General features: G+C 41.4%; 3 protein-coding genes across 3 annotated transcripts; 2 read left to right on the plus strand and 1 right to left on the minus strand.

Moving 5' to 3' along the window:
• Positions 1–962, plus strand: LOC114583043 (olfactory receptor 14A16-like). The gene is made up of 2 exons (XM_077918219.1): positions 1–773; positions 809–962. Exons 1-2 carry the CDS (start codon positions 1–3, stop codon positions 960–962), a joined length of 927 nt encoding a protein of 308 aa, XP_077774345.1.
• Positions 963–4,870: 3,908 nt separating this feature from the next.
• Positions 4,871–5,812, minus strand: LOC114583042 (olfactory receptor 14A16-like). The gene has a single exon (XM_028704390.2). The coding sequence runs from the start codon at positions 5,801–5,803 to the stop codon at positions 4,871–4,873; it is 933 nt and encodes a 310-aa protein (XP_028560223.2). The 5' UTR covers positions 5,804–5,812.
• Positions 5,813–12,704: 6,892 nt separating this feature from the next.
• Positions 12,705–13,622, plus strand: LOC114582660 (olfactory receptor 14J1-like). The gene has a single exon (XM_028703847.2). It carries the CDS (start codon positions 12,705–12,707, stop codon positions 13,620–13,622), a length of 918 nt encoding a protein of 305 aa, XP_028559680.2.
• The last annotated feature ends 741 nt before the right edge of the window (positions 13,623–14,363 follow it).

The raw sequence follows: 14,363 nt of genomic DNA on the forward strand, positions 1-14,363 counted from the left end.
ATGGATAATCAATCTTCCATTTCTGAATTTCGGCTCCTTGAATTCTCAGAAATCCGGGAACTGCAGATTCTACAATTCCTTTTGTTCCTGATATTATACCTAGCAATTGCATCAGGGAATCTTCTTATCATCTCTGCAGTAGTTTTTGACCACCACTTACATACTCCAATGTACTTCTTCCTAATGATCTTGGCTATCCAGGACCTGGGCTCTGTTTCTGCCATTATTCCCAAATCAATGGCCAATTCTGTCAACAATACCAGACTCATTTCTTATTCTGGATGTGTGGTTCAATTTTTCTCTTTTGTCTTCTTTGAAATATCTGATGTCTTTCTCCTAACAGTCATGGCATGTGATCGGTATGTAGCCATATGCAATCCGTTACAATATGTTATGGTGATGAACAGGCAAGTCTGCGCACAAATGGTTGCTGGTGTTTGGTTCATTGGTCTCTGCTTTGGTCTCTTGCACACTGGAGGCACATTTTCAGCCTCTTTTTGCTCAAATATTGTCAATCAATTCTACTGTGATATCCCACAGTTAGTAAAAATTTCCTGCAATAATTCATACCTAACTGAAGTTGCCATTCTTGCAATTACTTTAGTTACTGAGTTAGGTGGCTTTGTCTTCATAATTGTAACATATGTGCTAATCTTCACTGCAGTGCTAAGAATCCCCTCAGCTCAGGGAAGGAAAAAGGCCTTCTCCACCTGCCTTCCACACCTCACTGTATTTTCTGTGTTCACGGGGTGGTTTGCCTACCTGAGACCTCCTTCTGATAAACCATCTATTCTGAATTATATATTAATTCATCTAAACCATCTATTCTGAATTATATATTAACTGCGATATATAGCTTTGTTCCACCCTTGTTGAACCCAGTGATTTATAGCATGAGAAACAAAGATATAAAGGTTGCCTTAGCAAAGCTGTTAGCTTCAGTGTGCTCTTTTTTTGTGTAGCTGTTGATTTTGTGTTCATTTAGCTACCTTTATTTATGTGGAAAACAGTTTAAAAATATCTCAACCATTGATATTGCTGATATGGAGGTGGAACTTGGCTATAGAGACTCTTTTATATGGGGAATTCAGGAAGTTTAGTTCAATCATCTTCCTCCTGTATGACATAAATACCCATCTTCACACATTACGTACTTATGCTAAGTAAATAAAGAAGGGCACATCAGGGATGAGTATTCTGCTTCTACCCTCCAGCACCATTCCCCTAAGCCTCCATGGCGTAAATTCCCTGAAGTTGTATTTCCAAAACTCTGTGGGGGTGGAGGCAGCAGAGGTGTAGCAAGGTCAGGTGGTACCCGCTGCGAAATTTTTTTGTCACCCCCCCTCAGATTGAAATTATTAAAAGAAGGAAAAATAAGATACAGTTCCAAGTGTCATTTTCTGGTTTATTTATTTAACATTGTGAGCATAAGCACTTAAAACTCCCCCCCAAAAAAACTTTGTTCTCACACGCCACCTCTCCTCCTGTGTGTTCCAGGGTTTGGGTCCTGAGTTGAGGGAGCTTTTGCTTCTCTCCTTCCCTCCCTGCTCCACTTGTTTGCTCACCTGCCTCCTTCCCGTCCTCTCCCTGCCTGTCGGCTTGCCTCCTCCAGCAGCCCGGGAGTGTGGGGCAATGGCACGCCACACGCCCGCAACTCCCAAGCCTCCCCCGAGCTGTCAAAACAAAGGGGGAAGGCTGCCGGCAAAGCGGCGCAGCTCCCCGCTTCCCTCGATGGCTCAGGGTAGGCTTGGGAGTCACGGGCAGGTGATGCACCGAATGTCACCCCCTCAGTGGTGACATCTGGGGCAGCCCGCTCCCACCACACACACCTTCCTACGCCTCTACTGAACTCATAATCTTTAAATCTTGGTAAGTTTCATCTAGATGTTGAACAGCGTGGGAGACAAGATGAGCAATCGTTCTCAGTACCATCTTCCAGAACTGTGTGTTTCCATGAAGGACTGAAACTGCTGCAAACAAGTAGAGTCTATCCCAGGCAGGTCCATGAGGACCATATTGTGATGGATAGTACTGAAAGCTGTTGACAGGCTCAGCAGACCACCAGAGACAGGACTCCCTGGGTTTAGTTCCTAGTGAAAATTGTCTAGAGCAGTAACCAAACTGTGCCCTGTGAAATTCATTCAGGTGGTCTATGCAGCGTTGGTAAAATTAAAATTAAAAAATCATACAACATCTAGCACAGCACATTATAATTGCTACAACAGGCAGAAAAATCATTAAGTAGCCTGTCAAGCAATATTCAAATGGTTCAAGGGCAAAAAAGAGTTGGGAACCACCAAATCCATTTCAGTACCAAAGTCAGGCCAGAAATCAGATTGAAATTTATCTTGATCCTCCACAAACCTTTGGCAGGGAGACACCATTGCATGCTTGCCCCCAGATAAATTGCTGAGTAGCCAGAAATTATCCAGTATGGTGAGTTCAGACAGAGGCCTTTCAACAACAATCTTCTTCAGCAGTTTTCTGGTAAAACTATTCACCCCTTGAAGGTACCATAGCCCATTGGCACATGCTTTTCTTATGCGCTTGGCTGTCTGTCCTCTCATGGGTGAGGACTGAGTGTGCAGGTGATTGCCCTAAATACTTTAAGGATCCTGTCCACATCTTCATACAAATTGGAAAGTACATCTGAAACTACTGCTAATGTGGTGTCCAAAGTGGAACAGATGTGAGTGATTTTTACCTATGAAAAGATTTGCAATCTGGTCAGAGTGGCTTACTGAGTGTTGGGATGCATGCTTCGCTGATGTGCTCCTATTGCATGCATTTCATTTAAATCTGATACCTGCTACATTTCTAAACCTTTGGAGGTAAGTCATAATCAAACACATACACACACACACATATTTAAATTGGGCTTCAAGGATGGCCAGCTTTTTATCTGCGCCTTTTAATATCTGCATGACTGGGCATAGCCCTCCTGATGTTGCTGAACTACAACTCCCAGCATCCCTAACAATTGGCCATGTTGGTTAGGATTTATGGGAGTTGGGAATCCAACATCTGGAGGGCCATCCCTGTATTAAGGCATAGAGCCCTTGTCAACATAGTGCTACGGTAGTAGGGACGCGGGTAGTACTGTGGTCTAAACCACTGAGCCTCTTGGGCTTGCTGATCAGAAGGTTGGTGCTTAGAATCCATGTGACGGGGTGAGCTCCCATTGCTCTGTCCCAGCTCCTGCCAACCTAGCAGTTTGAAAGCACACCATATATATATGAAAGAAAGCTACAATTTCTTCATTAAAGAATGACAGAATATCAGGATCTGATATCAGTCTGTTGTGGTAATGCCCTGAGGAAAGAGGGTCATAATTCCTCTTGGAACAGAATTAATAAACCATGGGGTCACCACTAAGAAGGCTGATTAATGTCATTTGCAGATGTTGTTGACATCCCTCTGTCTTGGAAGAGTGTTCCCTTGGTGGCATAGTGAAACTGTTGTAGAGTTACAGTGCCTACTGTGGCTGTAGAGACTGATATAGCAGAGGCATTTATTAACAGCAGCTAGAGCAGTAATGGAACTTGGAAAACCTTGCAATTAATGAATATTGATCACTGCTATAATACAGTGTGACAAACAGACATAATGGAAAATCTGTTGCGCATCAAGGCCCAGGCGCACCCCACAGGAATAATAAAAACACAATGACACAGAATTTTAGTTTAAAGGTTAATGGGCAAAATTTAGGCCATGACTTTATTGATTACAGAAATGTGAGTGGTATTGGCTTAGGCCTTGGCAATAACTATAACTGACTCCTGCCTGCCTTGCAGAAAGTCTGAAAGGGTAAACCACCAACCAAGGGAGCTCCATCAATAGCAACCAACTGAAGCTGATCCTGGGGTTCCTGTTGGGTCTGGCATGGCCCTAGCCCCTCAAGCAGACTTTGGATGAGATCCAGACCCATGGATTCCTTTAACAGAATACCCTTTTACCTGGAGGGGCAGGTGATGGCTGCACCTCCCCTCCCCCACATCTCACTAAGCCAATGCCTAACCGCCAAACCTTACAAAGTTGTGACGATTGCTAAGAGGTAGGCAAAAACCAAATGGCCAGTGCCAATCCACCAAATGGAAAAATTCCTACCCAGCCCCTGTACCAAAACAGGCAACCAACCGGAGTCCAGAGCAAGGCCAAAAAAGACACTTGAAACTAGGGTGGATGGGCGGGTGTTCGGCAGCACAAAGCCAGATGATGGCCGTGGCAATGTGCCACTGCCTTTTAAAGGCCCCCACGATCATGCCACCACTCTCTAATTGGCCAACAGGCCGGTGGCTTGATTGTGGAGCCACTGCAGGCTTGGGATCATCCTCCTCCTCTCCCATGGTTATGGGCGGGGGGTCCTGAGCCTGTGTGCAACGCGGACCCTCGAATAGGAGGATCCGATTTGCCAAAAGTGAAGGTGGTGAGGGAAGAGGGGCGAAAGATAATTTTTACACTGTACGGTGTCGTTTTAATAAATATACAAATGAAACAACACACGGACGGGAAATACGTACAACATACATTGCAATATGGAGTTGATAAGCAGGCACTACTATTATTCTGTGTTTTCCAAGTTGCTTTGTTGAAGAATTCATTTTACTTGCTAATGACAATGAATTCTTATTTCGTAGCATAAAAAATAGGTTTAGAATTCCTGTCATAACCCATTTTTGGTGGTCATATCCTGTTTTATGATTTATGTGCATATAATTTTGGAACAAGATTTAAAAAGCCTAAAGAGTCACCAGATCCTCAAACGAAAGAGCCAGGTTTTGCATCTATTTCAGCAATATCTCCAGCTGAATTATTTTTTAAACTGCCTTCCACACAAATGAAGGTATTTAAGCAAACACAAAATCCACAGTTACATGCAAAAAGAGGACAGTGAAGCTGACAGCTTTGCTAGGGCAACCTGGATATCTTTGTTTCTCATGCTATAGATCACTGGGTTCAACATGGGTGGAACAAAGGTATATATCACAGTTAATGCCAAATCCAGACCAGATGGTGTATCAGAAGGTGGTCTTAGGTAGGCAAACCACCCAGTGAATATAAATACAGAAAATACAGTGAGGTGTGGAAGACAGGTGGAGAAGGCCTTTTTCCTTCCCTGGATGGAGGGGATTCTCAGCACTGCAGTGAAGATTAGTACATATGTTGCAATGATGAAGAAAAAACAGCCTAACTCTATAACTGCACTGATCACAAGAATGACAACTTCAGCTAGATATGAGTCAGAGCAGGAAACCTTTAGTAACTCTGGGATTTCGCAGTAGAACTGATTGACAATATTGGAGCAAAACTGCACTGCAAAGGTCCCTCCAGTGTGCAATGTGCCATAGAAAAGACCAGTGATCCAAACACCAGCAACCATTTGTGTGCAGGCTGCCTTGTTCATCACCATTTCGTATTGTAGTGGGTTGCAAATGGCAACATAGCGATCATATGCCATGACTGTGAGGAGAAAGAAATCGGATCCCACAAAGGAAACAAAACAGAACACTTGAGCGACACATCCAGAATAAGAAATGTATCTAGTATTGTGGAAAGAATTAGCCATTGATTTGGGTATGATGGCAGAAACGGAGCCAAGATCTTGGATGGCCAAATTCATTAGGAAAAAGTACATAGGGGTGTGCAGGTGGTGGTCAAAGACTACTGCAGAGATGATGAGGAGATTCCCTGAGATAATTGCTAGGTACAATATCAGGAACAGAGAGAAGTGTAGAATCTGCTGCTCCCGGACGGCTGAGAATTCAAGAAGGAGAAATCCAGAAATGGAAGATTGATTATCCATTTTTTATAAAAACAAATCACTAAGATCCTTGCACCCTCTGGAACAAAATAGAAAGATAACTGTTAGCATAATTTACTAAGCAAGATTTACTTAATTCAGAAGAGAGTCAGGGGGGATTAAAAAAGATAAGGGAAATAAGCCACAAGTCTTAGAAGTGAACCTTTCAATACATGAAAACTTTAATGTGTTATTACAAGAGATAGTGACTCACCACTGCTTCCTTAACATCAGTGTTCTGCTGCTCATTTAATATGGGTTTACTTTGATCTTCTAAACACTCAGAACCTTGAGCTGTTATTATAGGTTAAACTTCTTTCAGCATTTGAATATAGGCACCTTAACAGGCCCCCAACCTCATTTGGGATAAAAACAGCCCCACATAACACTCATTTCATTCAAATTCGATGAGACAGGCTGTCATATGTCCCATTACTGGTATTTCAAAGGCATTTTGTGTTAAGCAACTTCCTAAAAACAACAACAACAACAAAACACCTCAGCAATTTTGGGAGTTTTCTTAAAAAACACTGTGCTGAAAATGTGTTGCTCTTGTTAGGAAATCAAGCCTTTATCAGGAGAAACTGGCCACTCTCCAGGCACCCGGCTTGATCTCCTGGTGACCTCCCTGTCTGCATTCCCGAGCAGGATACAGGCTAGGTCGCGATCGGCGATCCTCCTCAACGTGAGAAGAACACACGACTCTTCCCTGCTTCCCCGGGCAGGGGAAAGAGATAGACAGAAATGTATTTACATGCCTTTATTTCTGTCTTTGCAGCATTACAGAAAAACACGTCTGCTCTGTTCAAACTCCAACAGCATAGAGAACACAAACTCCACCTCCTGTACTTCCTGTACAGCTCATATTACACTCTGAGCTAAATCCGGTGCTCAGCACTGTGAATAGACTGTCCCTCGGTTTCCCACGGAACAGTCCCAACATTCCCATTATGTTTTGCTTTCATGCTAGCAGCTGCTCGCGGCCGCATTGCTTCTATATCGTAACAGCTCTACAAATGGATAGCCCATAGTATCTGTAGCAGCCACAAAGGAAGTTAAGCATGGTTGTATCCTAGCTCCCACACTGTTTAATTTATATATAAATATTGTCCAGAGTTGAACATCCCCAAAGTATCATGCCCCTAAATTGGCCACAAAAGCCATCTCTATATTATTATATTCAGATGATGCAGTCTTTCTATCTCAAACAAAAGTGGGCCTAAAAAGATTGATGAGGGCATTCACAGGATACTGCCAAAGAGACCAGTGGGCTGTGAATTACAAGAAAAGGAATGCCATGGTGTTTTCAAGAAACTATAGGGCCCATAGATGGTATATGGATAATCAGTTGATCAAACAAGTTAAAGTTTTTAAATACCTTGGCCTTATTTTTCAGTCAACAGGGTAATGGGGAGAACATCAGAAATATGCAAAAGGAAAAAAGTCTCAAAGCACCAAAATTCTGACACACGTGTTCTGTACAAAAGTTGGCAATCACATACCATCAGCACTTGAAGTGTTTAAAGCCGTAGCACATTTATTATATGGGGCTCAGATTTGCCCAGGCACTCACCTTGGATCTACACAAGCTGTTCAGTCTAAGTTCCTAAAGCAATTTTTTCCTGTTCCATCCTGTGTTCCAAATGCTCCATTGAGCTTAGAGGCTAATCTCCTCTCTGCTGAATTACAGATTTGGTGTAGGACATTTAATTATTGGCTTTGACTAAATTTAAACCCCACTGGCCTACTACCCTTAGTATCACAAGATTGTCATGAGAGCCCTTGGATTAAAATTGTCAACCCAAAGGTTTACTTTTCTGGTTTATCAGCACAGTAGTTATTAATTAAAAAGCTCAACAACTCTATGCATACACTTCACACACACACGTATTCTGCCCCTCACAAACAGGCATTTCCTACACTGATTGTAACAGAACAAAATAGTAAGAACAGCAAGGCAAGACTTTGTTCACAGGGCTGTTGCTGGGCCATTCAAATAATTCAGGCTTTACTACTTCTTAGCTGCACTGCCAGATTGGCTGAATGGTGAAGTAAAAATAAGCAATGTAAATGAGAGCAGATTATTGGTTTGAAACACAAACTTCAGTTTAAGTATAGAGGTAAGCCACGTACAAATTTACAATGCGCTACAAAGCAGAAACCTGCAAACTAAGTTTCCTACATAGCCTATGCACTATCTAAGCAGTAAGCATGTTCTACAGCAGGGAGGAGGAATTTGTGACCCTCCAGATCTTGTTGGATGGACTCCCATCATTGCCAACCAGCATAGCCAGGAATAAATGAGCATCGTAATCTAGAAACACCCAGAGTTTCACAGGTTCCTCAGCTCTGTTTTACAGTCTTGCATATTATGCTCCCTTACAATTTAGCCCCCGTGCGCCTACTTTTTCCTTTGATCATCCCAGCATAATTCCCTACCTCTTTTGATTGAAGGCATCCCTGAATAACTTTGACACATGTACTGGATAACATGTACCTTTCATTAAATGCTTCATTAAGGCAAGAACTTTGAGATCTCAAAAGTTTATGAACACCCATCATTTGTGTAACATACCCTGCAGTATTGTTGAAGTGTACAGTATGTTTTGATTGAGCACAATCATGGCACCAAAAGCAGGATGTTTACACTTGGATAAAAACATCTATTACGCAGCCATTTTTGACCAGAATATCCTGAAATTCCATTACATTGTATCCCTTGTCAGACAGGATATTCACTAATTGTCTTGATTTATGATTAACAGAATTATTAAGGTTGTAATGACAGAATGTTAAAAAGCTAGCTGCTGTACCACTCCAGTAGTAACCTGTAAATAGCATCAAAAGATCTTATTATTATTGAGAATCAATGTATAAATTTAATAAATCTAATCTAAATCTAAGCTGTTTCTGCTGTACAAACCCTCTGTATTTCTGTGATACCTAAAATGTATCCCAATGCAGAGAATGACAATTTTTATATATTGAATTTGAAAAAAGTGCAGTATATATCTGCCATTTTCTAAAGTATTAAGTAGATAAATGACTTACATTTATTCCATAGATTTCTATTGGCTTCTCGTGCACTTTCTGCTCCCAGAACTAAGTGTTTCCTAGTGTGCTAAGATGCATTATAAGTGTTCCCCTGCTCTTGCTGAGGCAGGGAAATCATATCTTTACTGGCAGTAAGAGTTTAACACAACCATCAGGAGGTGGTTTGTTAATATGATCTTAATTTCCCTGAGGACTTGGCCTCAGCAAGGCACTTCAAGCCATGAGTGCAGGTGTGTAGAAAAATTAATTTTACAATCTATGTTCTCCTAACGTAATTAAGAGAAACTTTATCTATAGGAGTTTCTGACAATGGCATAGCGTTCAAAACAATCAATATTGCATACAATGACTCATAGACAATATACAGGGTTTAAGATGGGGATCTTTTCTAGTCAACTTCTAGATGCTGAGGAACCTGATACCTGCTGAATTAAAAGCATGTGGCCGACCATTGAGCTATGGCTTAAGGTGGCATGCGTAGGAAATCTGATGATAAAACTATTCATATCATTGCTTTACTGGTCTCGAGCATTTGCCTTTGCAACTATTTGTTGTAAGATTTGGGGCTACTACTGTTACAGAAAGGACCAAAGGCTTCAGTAATGGGTGATAATGGCAGCTTGTGGAAAAACAAAAATGTTGTGGCCATTTTGGTTTTGCAAGTTAATGGAATTTCTAGCTTCATAAAACACCAGAAGAAGAAAAAAGTGCCCTGCAGGACACCATAACATCTCTGGACATTACCTTGCAAGTAGAAATGTTGCCATTGTGACAGTGCTCATGATAGCATCCCACAGAGCTTGTTCAGCAGAACACCATGTTCAATAATATCAAAAGCTGTTGAGAGATCTAGTAGGACAGCCAGGTTACACTTCCTGTCTCTACCTCAGACACATAAGATATTAGACACCTCAAATGGAACTGCCACAGTTGTGGCATTCAAGTCTCTATGAAGTTGAGTGAGATTACTCTCAAAGTATTAAGCAGACCATTTGCAGTTGGCCTCCACATGATCCAGAGCCCCATCCCTCATATCTGATGTGACTGTTACAATTCCTGCTCCATGATTTCAGTCATGGGATTTTTGTCTATCACATGACAGTGTATGTTTTGACTCCACAGAGTGGGAAGTGACGGAGACAGGATGTTTGTGTTACTGTGTTCCATGAAGTGGGACTATTGTCCTTTGTTCGTTTTCTTTTTGCTGTCTGATGCTAGAGAGAGAGGGAGCCATGTTGCAGTGCTCTGTGTGTGTTTATATGTAAATAAAGTAGACTAGCCAAAATGCTGAGTTGATGAGGTCTGTTACGCAAACTGCGAACACTCTGAGGATCCCTAAGTGTGCTGATGTCTATTAGCATTGGTCGCTGTGATGTTCAGGCAGAAGAAAGCTTCTGAAGCTTCAGAACGAAAGACCAGGAGGGAGAGAACATGCCAGTCAGGCATGTGTTTCTGCCAGGGTCATACTCGAGTGAAGGACAAGCTCCTGACAGTGACAAGCCTCTGAACCTCATAGAAAATCTCAGCTGGAACAGTGGGAATATATGTGGATTAAAGGGCTAAAATTTATATTGTGTTATTATACCACTTTAAACAGTCAAAGAATTCTGGGAGCTGTAGTTTGTTAGGGCTGCTGAGAGTTGTTAGGAGACCCATATTCCCTTCACAAAGTTTGAACTCTAAAAGTGGTTAAACAAGCCCTGTTTCCAGGGAAATGTGGAAATTGTAGCTATGTGATGATTGCTTAGTGGTCTGATACTGTTTTAAATGTATAGTGCAAATAAATGTAATGAATTGATAAATAAATAAATGTTCGTGTACTCTCACATACATTCATTATCTATTAATTATATTTTCAGAAATAGCGGAAAATCTATTTTCCTTGGGGGAGTTCTTTGCCCAGTTGTGTTGAACTCTTGGGAGCATGTGCCAGGGAAACACAACAAACATAACAATATAGGGACAATTTTGTACTGCCAATGAAAGCAGACTTTTCACTGCCTTGGAGGGTGGGAGGCAATGGAGTGGGGTGAGGGAACATAAATAAAATTTCAGCTGTGCCCGTATGGGTAGATGGATATCTAAAGACAACAGAGAGGAAGAGACATCATAATTTGGGGGGGGGGGGAGTTGACATGAAGAAAAATAGTAAGTTATTAATATCATTTTACCTTGAATGACTGGACATGTATGTCTTTCTTTAACAAACTAACTAACTAACTAGTCATCAAATCCCTACATTTCTTCTCTTGAAATGATTGTCCCACTTAAATCAGAGCATGTGAGCTGCCTATAGAGGAACTGCTAATGGGATACTTTCATTTGGCAAGGTAAACAGTACTATAATCTGAAAACCAAATATGAGATACTGGCTCTTACACGGATTAATTCTGTTTCCTACAACATGCAGTATTCAGATCATTTCCAGAGGGGTAGTCATATGTCATCCAAGTGGAAATATATTAATCTGCATTATTTAAAAGAGTTTATTATAGCCTTTGGTGACAACAATCCAACCTTAAGGAACTACATATGTGTTTATTTTATGTTATCCTGAAAGTTTGTGACCAACTGAGAGACTCTTTATAGAACATTAATTAGAATTACACAAGCAAAATTTAAATGAGTACAAAGTCGAAGCTCTCAGAATTCTCCATTCCATTTTGCATGAATGGGGAGGCAAGCTGCTTCTCCTCTTCGTACTCTTTGAATACATCCTCCTCTACATCTGAGGTAAGACTGGGAAGGGAGACATAGCAATAGTCTTTAAGTAATGCCAATATTCCCTTTATTGTGTGAAAGGGAAACAAGAACAACCTGAGACCTACAGTGCTTCTCTGGGAACTGAGCATCATTAAAAACTGTTTGGGAATACATAGCAAAATACATCAGCTAACACGTATTTTATTTCAAGCTCTATTTTGGGCTAAGAATATCCGTACCCTTTAGATAATGAAACAGCATCTCCTAAATAGCCCAAATAAAGTGAACATTTTAGTGAACCATAGTGCTACAGTGCATGTTGGGAAGCTACACTAACAGTATAATACAATGTGATGCACAGAGGCCCCATTGTTGCTGAAAAGCAGAAAGGCAGAACATGGTGGGGCCAACTCGGGTGGCAGAAAAGGGCATTGTGCGGGCTCCTTAGTCTGGTAGAGTGGTGGCTTGAAATACCACTTCCAATACATGGGTCAAATTTTCGGGGTACCCTGTTAAAGAGATTCAGGGGGGATGTATTTTTTCCGAATTCCCAGATGGGTGTCAACCAGTCATAGAACTCCCTAAGATGGCATTCTGGAGGGATTTTAGAGAAATTATACACCTCATAAAGGTAAAGGGACCCTTGACCATTAGGTCCAGTCATGACCAACTCTAGGGTTGCGGCATTCATCTCGCTTTATTGGCCGAGGGAGCCGGCGTACAGCTTCCGGGTCATATGGCCAGCATGACTAAGCCGCTTCTGGCAAACTAGAGCAGTGCATGGAAATGCCACCCAACATCAACACTGAAGGAATAATCTCCTGTGGGTTGGGCGATTCAGGGTGTACAACCAATTCCTTTGTGAAAACCTACTACTATCTCTAATCAATAAACTTCTCCTTCATGAAGCCCATCCCTCAGTGGCCAAGGCTCACTTCACATGGGCCCTCAAAATATCCATAAGCCACAAAGAAAAGCTAGATGATTTAGTGTTGAACATATGATAGTTATACATTTAGTGTGAAATGTTCTAATTGTGTGTTCATAAATGGTTTGATATTTATTCAACAAACTGCTTCAAACTGAATTAAATACAGAGTTGTTGTTTTCTTCCAGGCTTGCCATGCTACTTAACATTAAGTAAAAAATGGATAATCAAACATCAGTGTCTGAGTTTCTTCTCTTGGAATTCTCAGAAGTTCGGGAACTGCAGATGCTACACTTCTTTCTCTTCCTTGGAATGTTCTTAGCAACTGTGACAGGGAATCTTCTCATAATCTTGGCAGTAGCTTTCGACCACCGCTTACACACCCCAATGTACTTCTTTCTGGTGAATTTGGCAATGCAGGACCTTGGCTCTGTTTCAGTTATTATTCCCAAATCCATGGCCAATTCCCTCATGAACACAAGGCACATTTCATATTTTGGATGTGTTTTTCAGGTTCTCTTGTTCTTCCTCTTTGTTGGATGTGATGTTTACCTCCTTACAGTCATGGCATATGATCGGTACGTTGCCATTTGTGATCCCCTGCAATATGAAATGATAATGAACAGGAGAGCTTGCACCCAAATGGTTGCTGGTGTGTGGTTTGGTGGTCTTCTAAATGCAGTTTTAAATACTGGTGGAACGTTTTCAATGCCCTTCTGTTCCAATGTTGTCAATCAGTTCTTCTGTGAAATCCCACAGTTACTTAAGCTTGCGTGTTCTGACTTGTACCTAATTGAAATTGGAATTGTTATGCTTAGTACTACTGTTGGGGTTGGTTGCTTCATTTTCATCATTGTTACTTATGTACACATCTTCAGTGCTGTTCTGAAAATCCCTTCAGCTGAGGGAAGAAGAAAGGCCTTCTCAACTTGTCTACCCCACCTCATTGTCTTATCCACATTTTTCCTTACAGCAGGCTTTGCTTACCTCAGACCCACCTCTAATACTGCCACACAACTGGATTTGGTGTTTTCTATACTATATTCTATGGTTCCTCCCATGCTGAATCCAGTAATTTACAGCATCAGAAATAAGGACCTCAAGGTTGCCCTGGCAAAACTTTTAGGTCTGAGGTAATCTTTTAAAAATGTTTTCTCTGTTGCTTTCTTTAAGCAATGGTTTGGTTTGTACTTTTTTGTCCTATTATTTTATAGAGAAAAGAAATAAGCAATGCTTGGGATTAAATCTACAATGGACCTTTCGGGGTAATAGTGGGGGAGTGGGTCTAGATTGAATTCTAAACTTATTCAGCTCAGTTACATGGTCTAGCCCCCTGCATAGAAGACTATTTGAAAGGTGTGCTTTCCTTCTGTCAGGCATAGGCAGAGTAGCAGCCCAGCCGTGCTGCTGAATGGTGTTTGGCTCTAGTGTAACATTACACTGGTTTAACATACACCAGCTTCCTTCAAATGAACTTCATGTGCATAGGATTGTTATCTTTGTATATCCTTTCACAGAGAGAATTTAGCAGTTTAACTTAAAAAAGAGTAATACCCAATTTAAGGGCTTCTCCACACTTCTACTTGTCCCCTGCTTAGAAATCACAGGTCTGAGCAGCTTTCTGGGTCCAAGCAGTTTTGCCTTTGCTCTGCCTCTTTCCTCCAGAAAATCCACTCTTCTGTGCTAAATTGGAATGAACAGAAATCCAAGGAAAACCTGACTGCTGTTTGTTCCAATTCAGTGCTCAAGATAGGATCCCCCCCCAACTCTACTGATGTAATCTGTAGCAGCAATTTACCAAAATCCATTCCTCCATACTATGATCCTCTTGTAACTTTCTAGCCCATTTCCTCATAAATGGTCCTCTTTGGGTATCAA

This window comes from Podarcis muralis, chromosome 13 (assembly GCF_964188315.1).
Source record: "Podarcis muralis chromosome 13, rPodMur119.hap1.1, whole genome shotgun sequence".
NCBI classification, from domain to species: Eukaryota; Metazoa; Chordata; class Lepidosauria; order Squamata; family Lacertidae; genus Podarcis; species Podarcis muralis.

Coding starts and splice junctions, on each gene's coding strand:
- LOC114583042 (XM_028704390.2), bottom strand. CDS start 5,803: ATGGATAATCAATCTTCCATTTCTGGATTTCTCCTTCTTGAATTCTCA.
- LOC114583043 (XM_077918219.1), top strand. CDS start 1: ATGGATAATCAATCTTCCATTTCTGAATTTCGGCTCCTTGAATTCTCA. Junction 774..808: donor TTTGCCTACCTGAGACCTCC/TTCTGATAAACC, acceptor ATTATATATTAA/TTCATCTAAACCATCTATTC.
- LOC114582660 (XM_028703847.2), top strand. CDS start 12,705: ATGGATAATCAAACATCAGTGTCTGAGTTTCTTCTCTTGGAATTCTCA.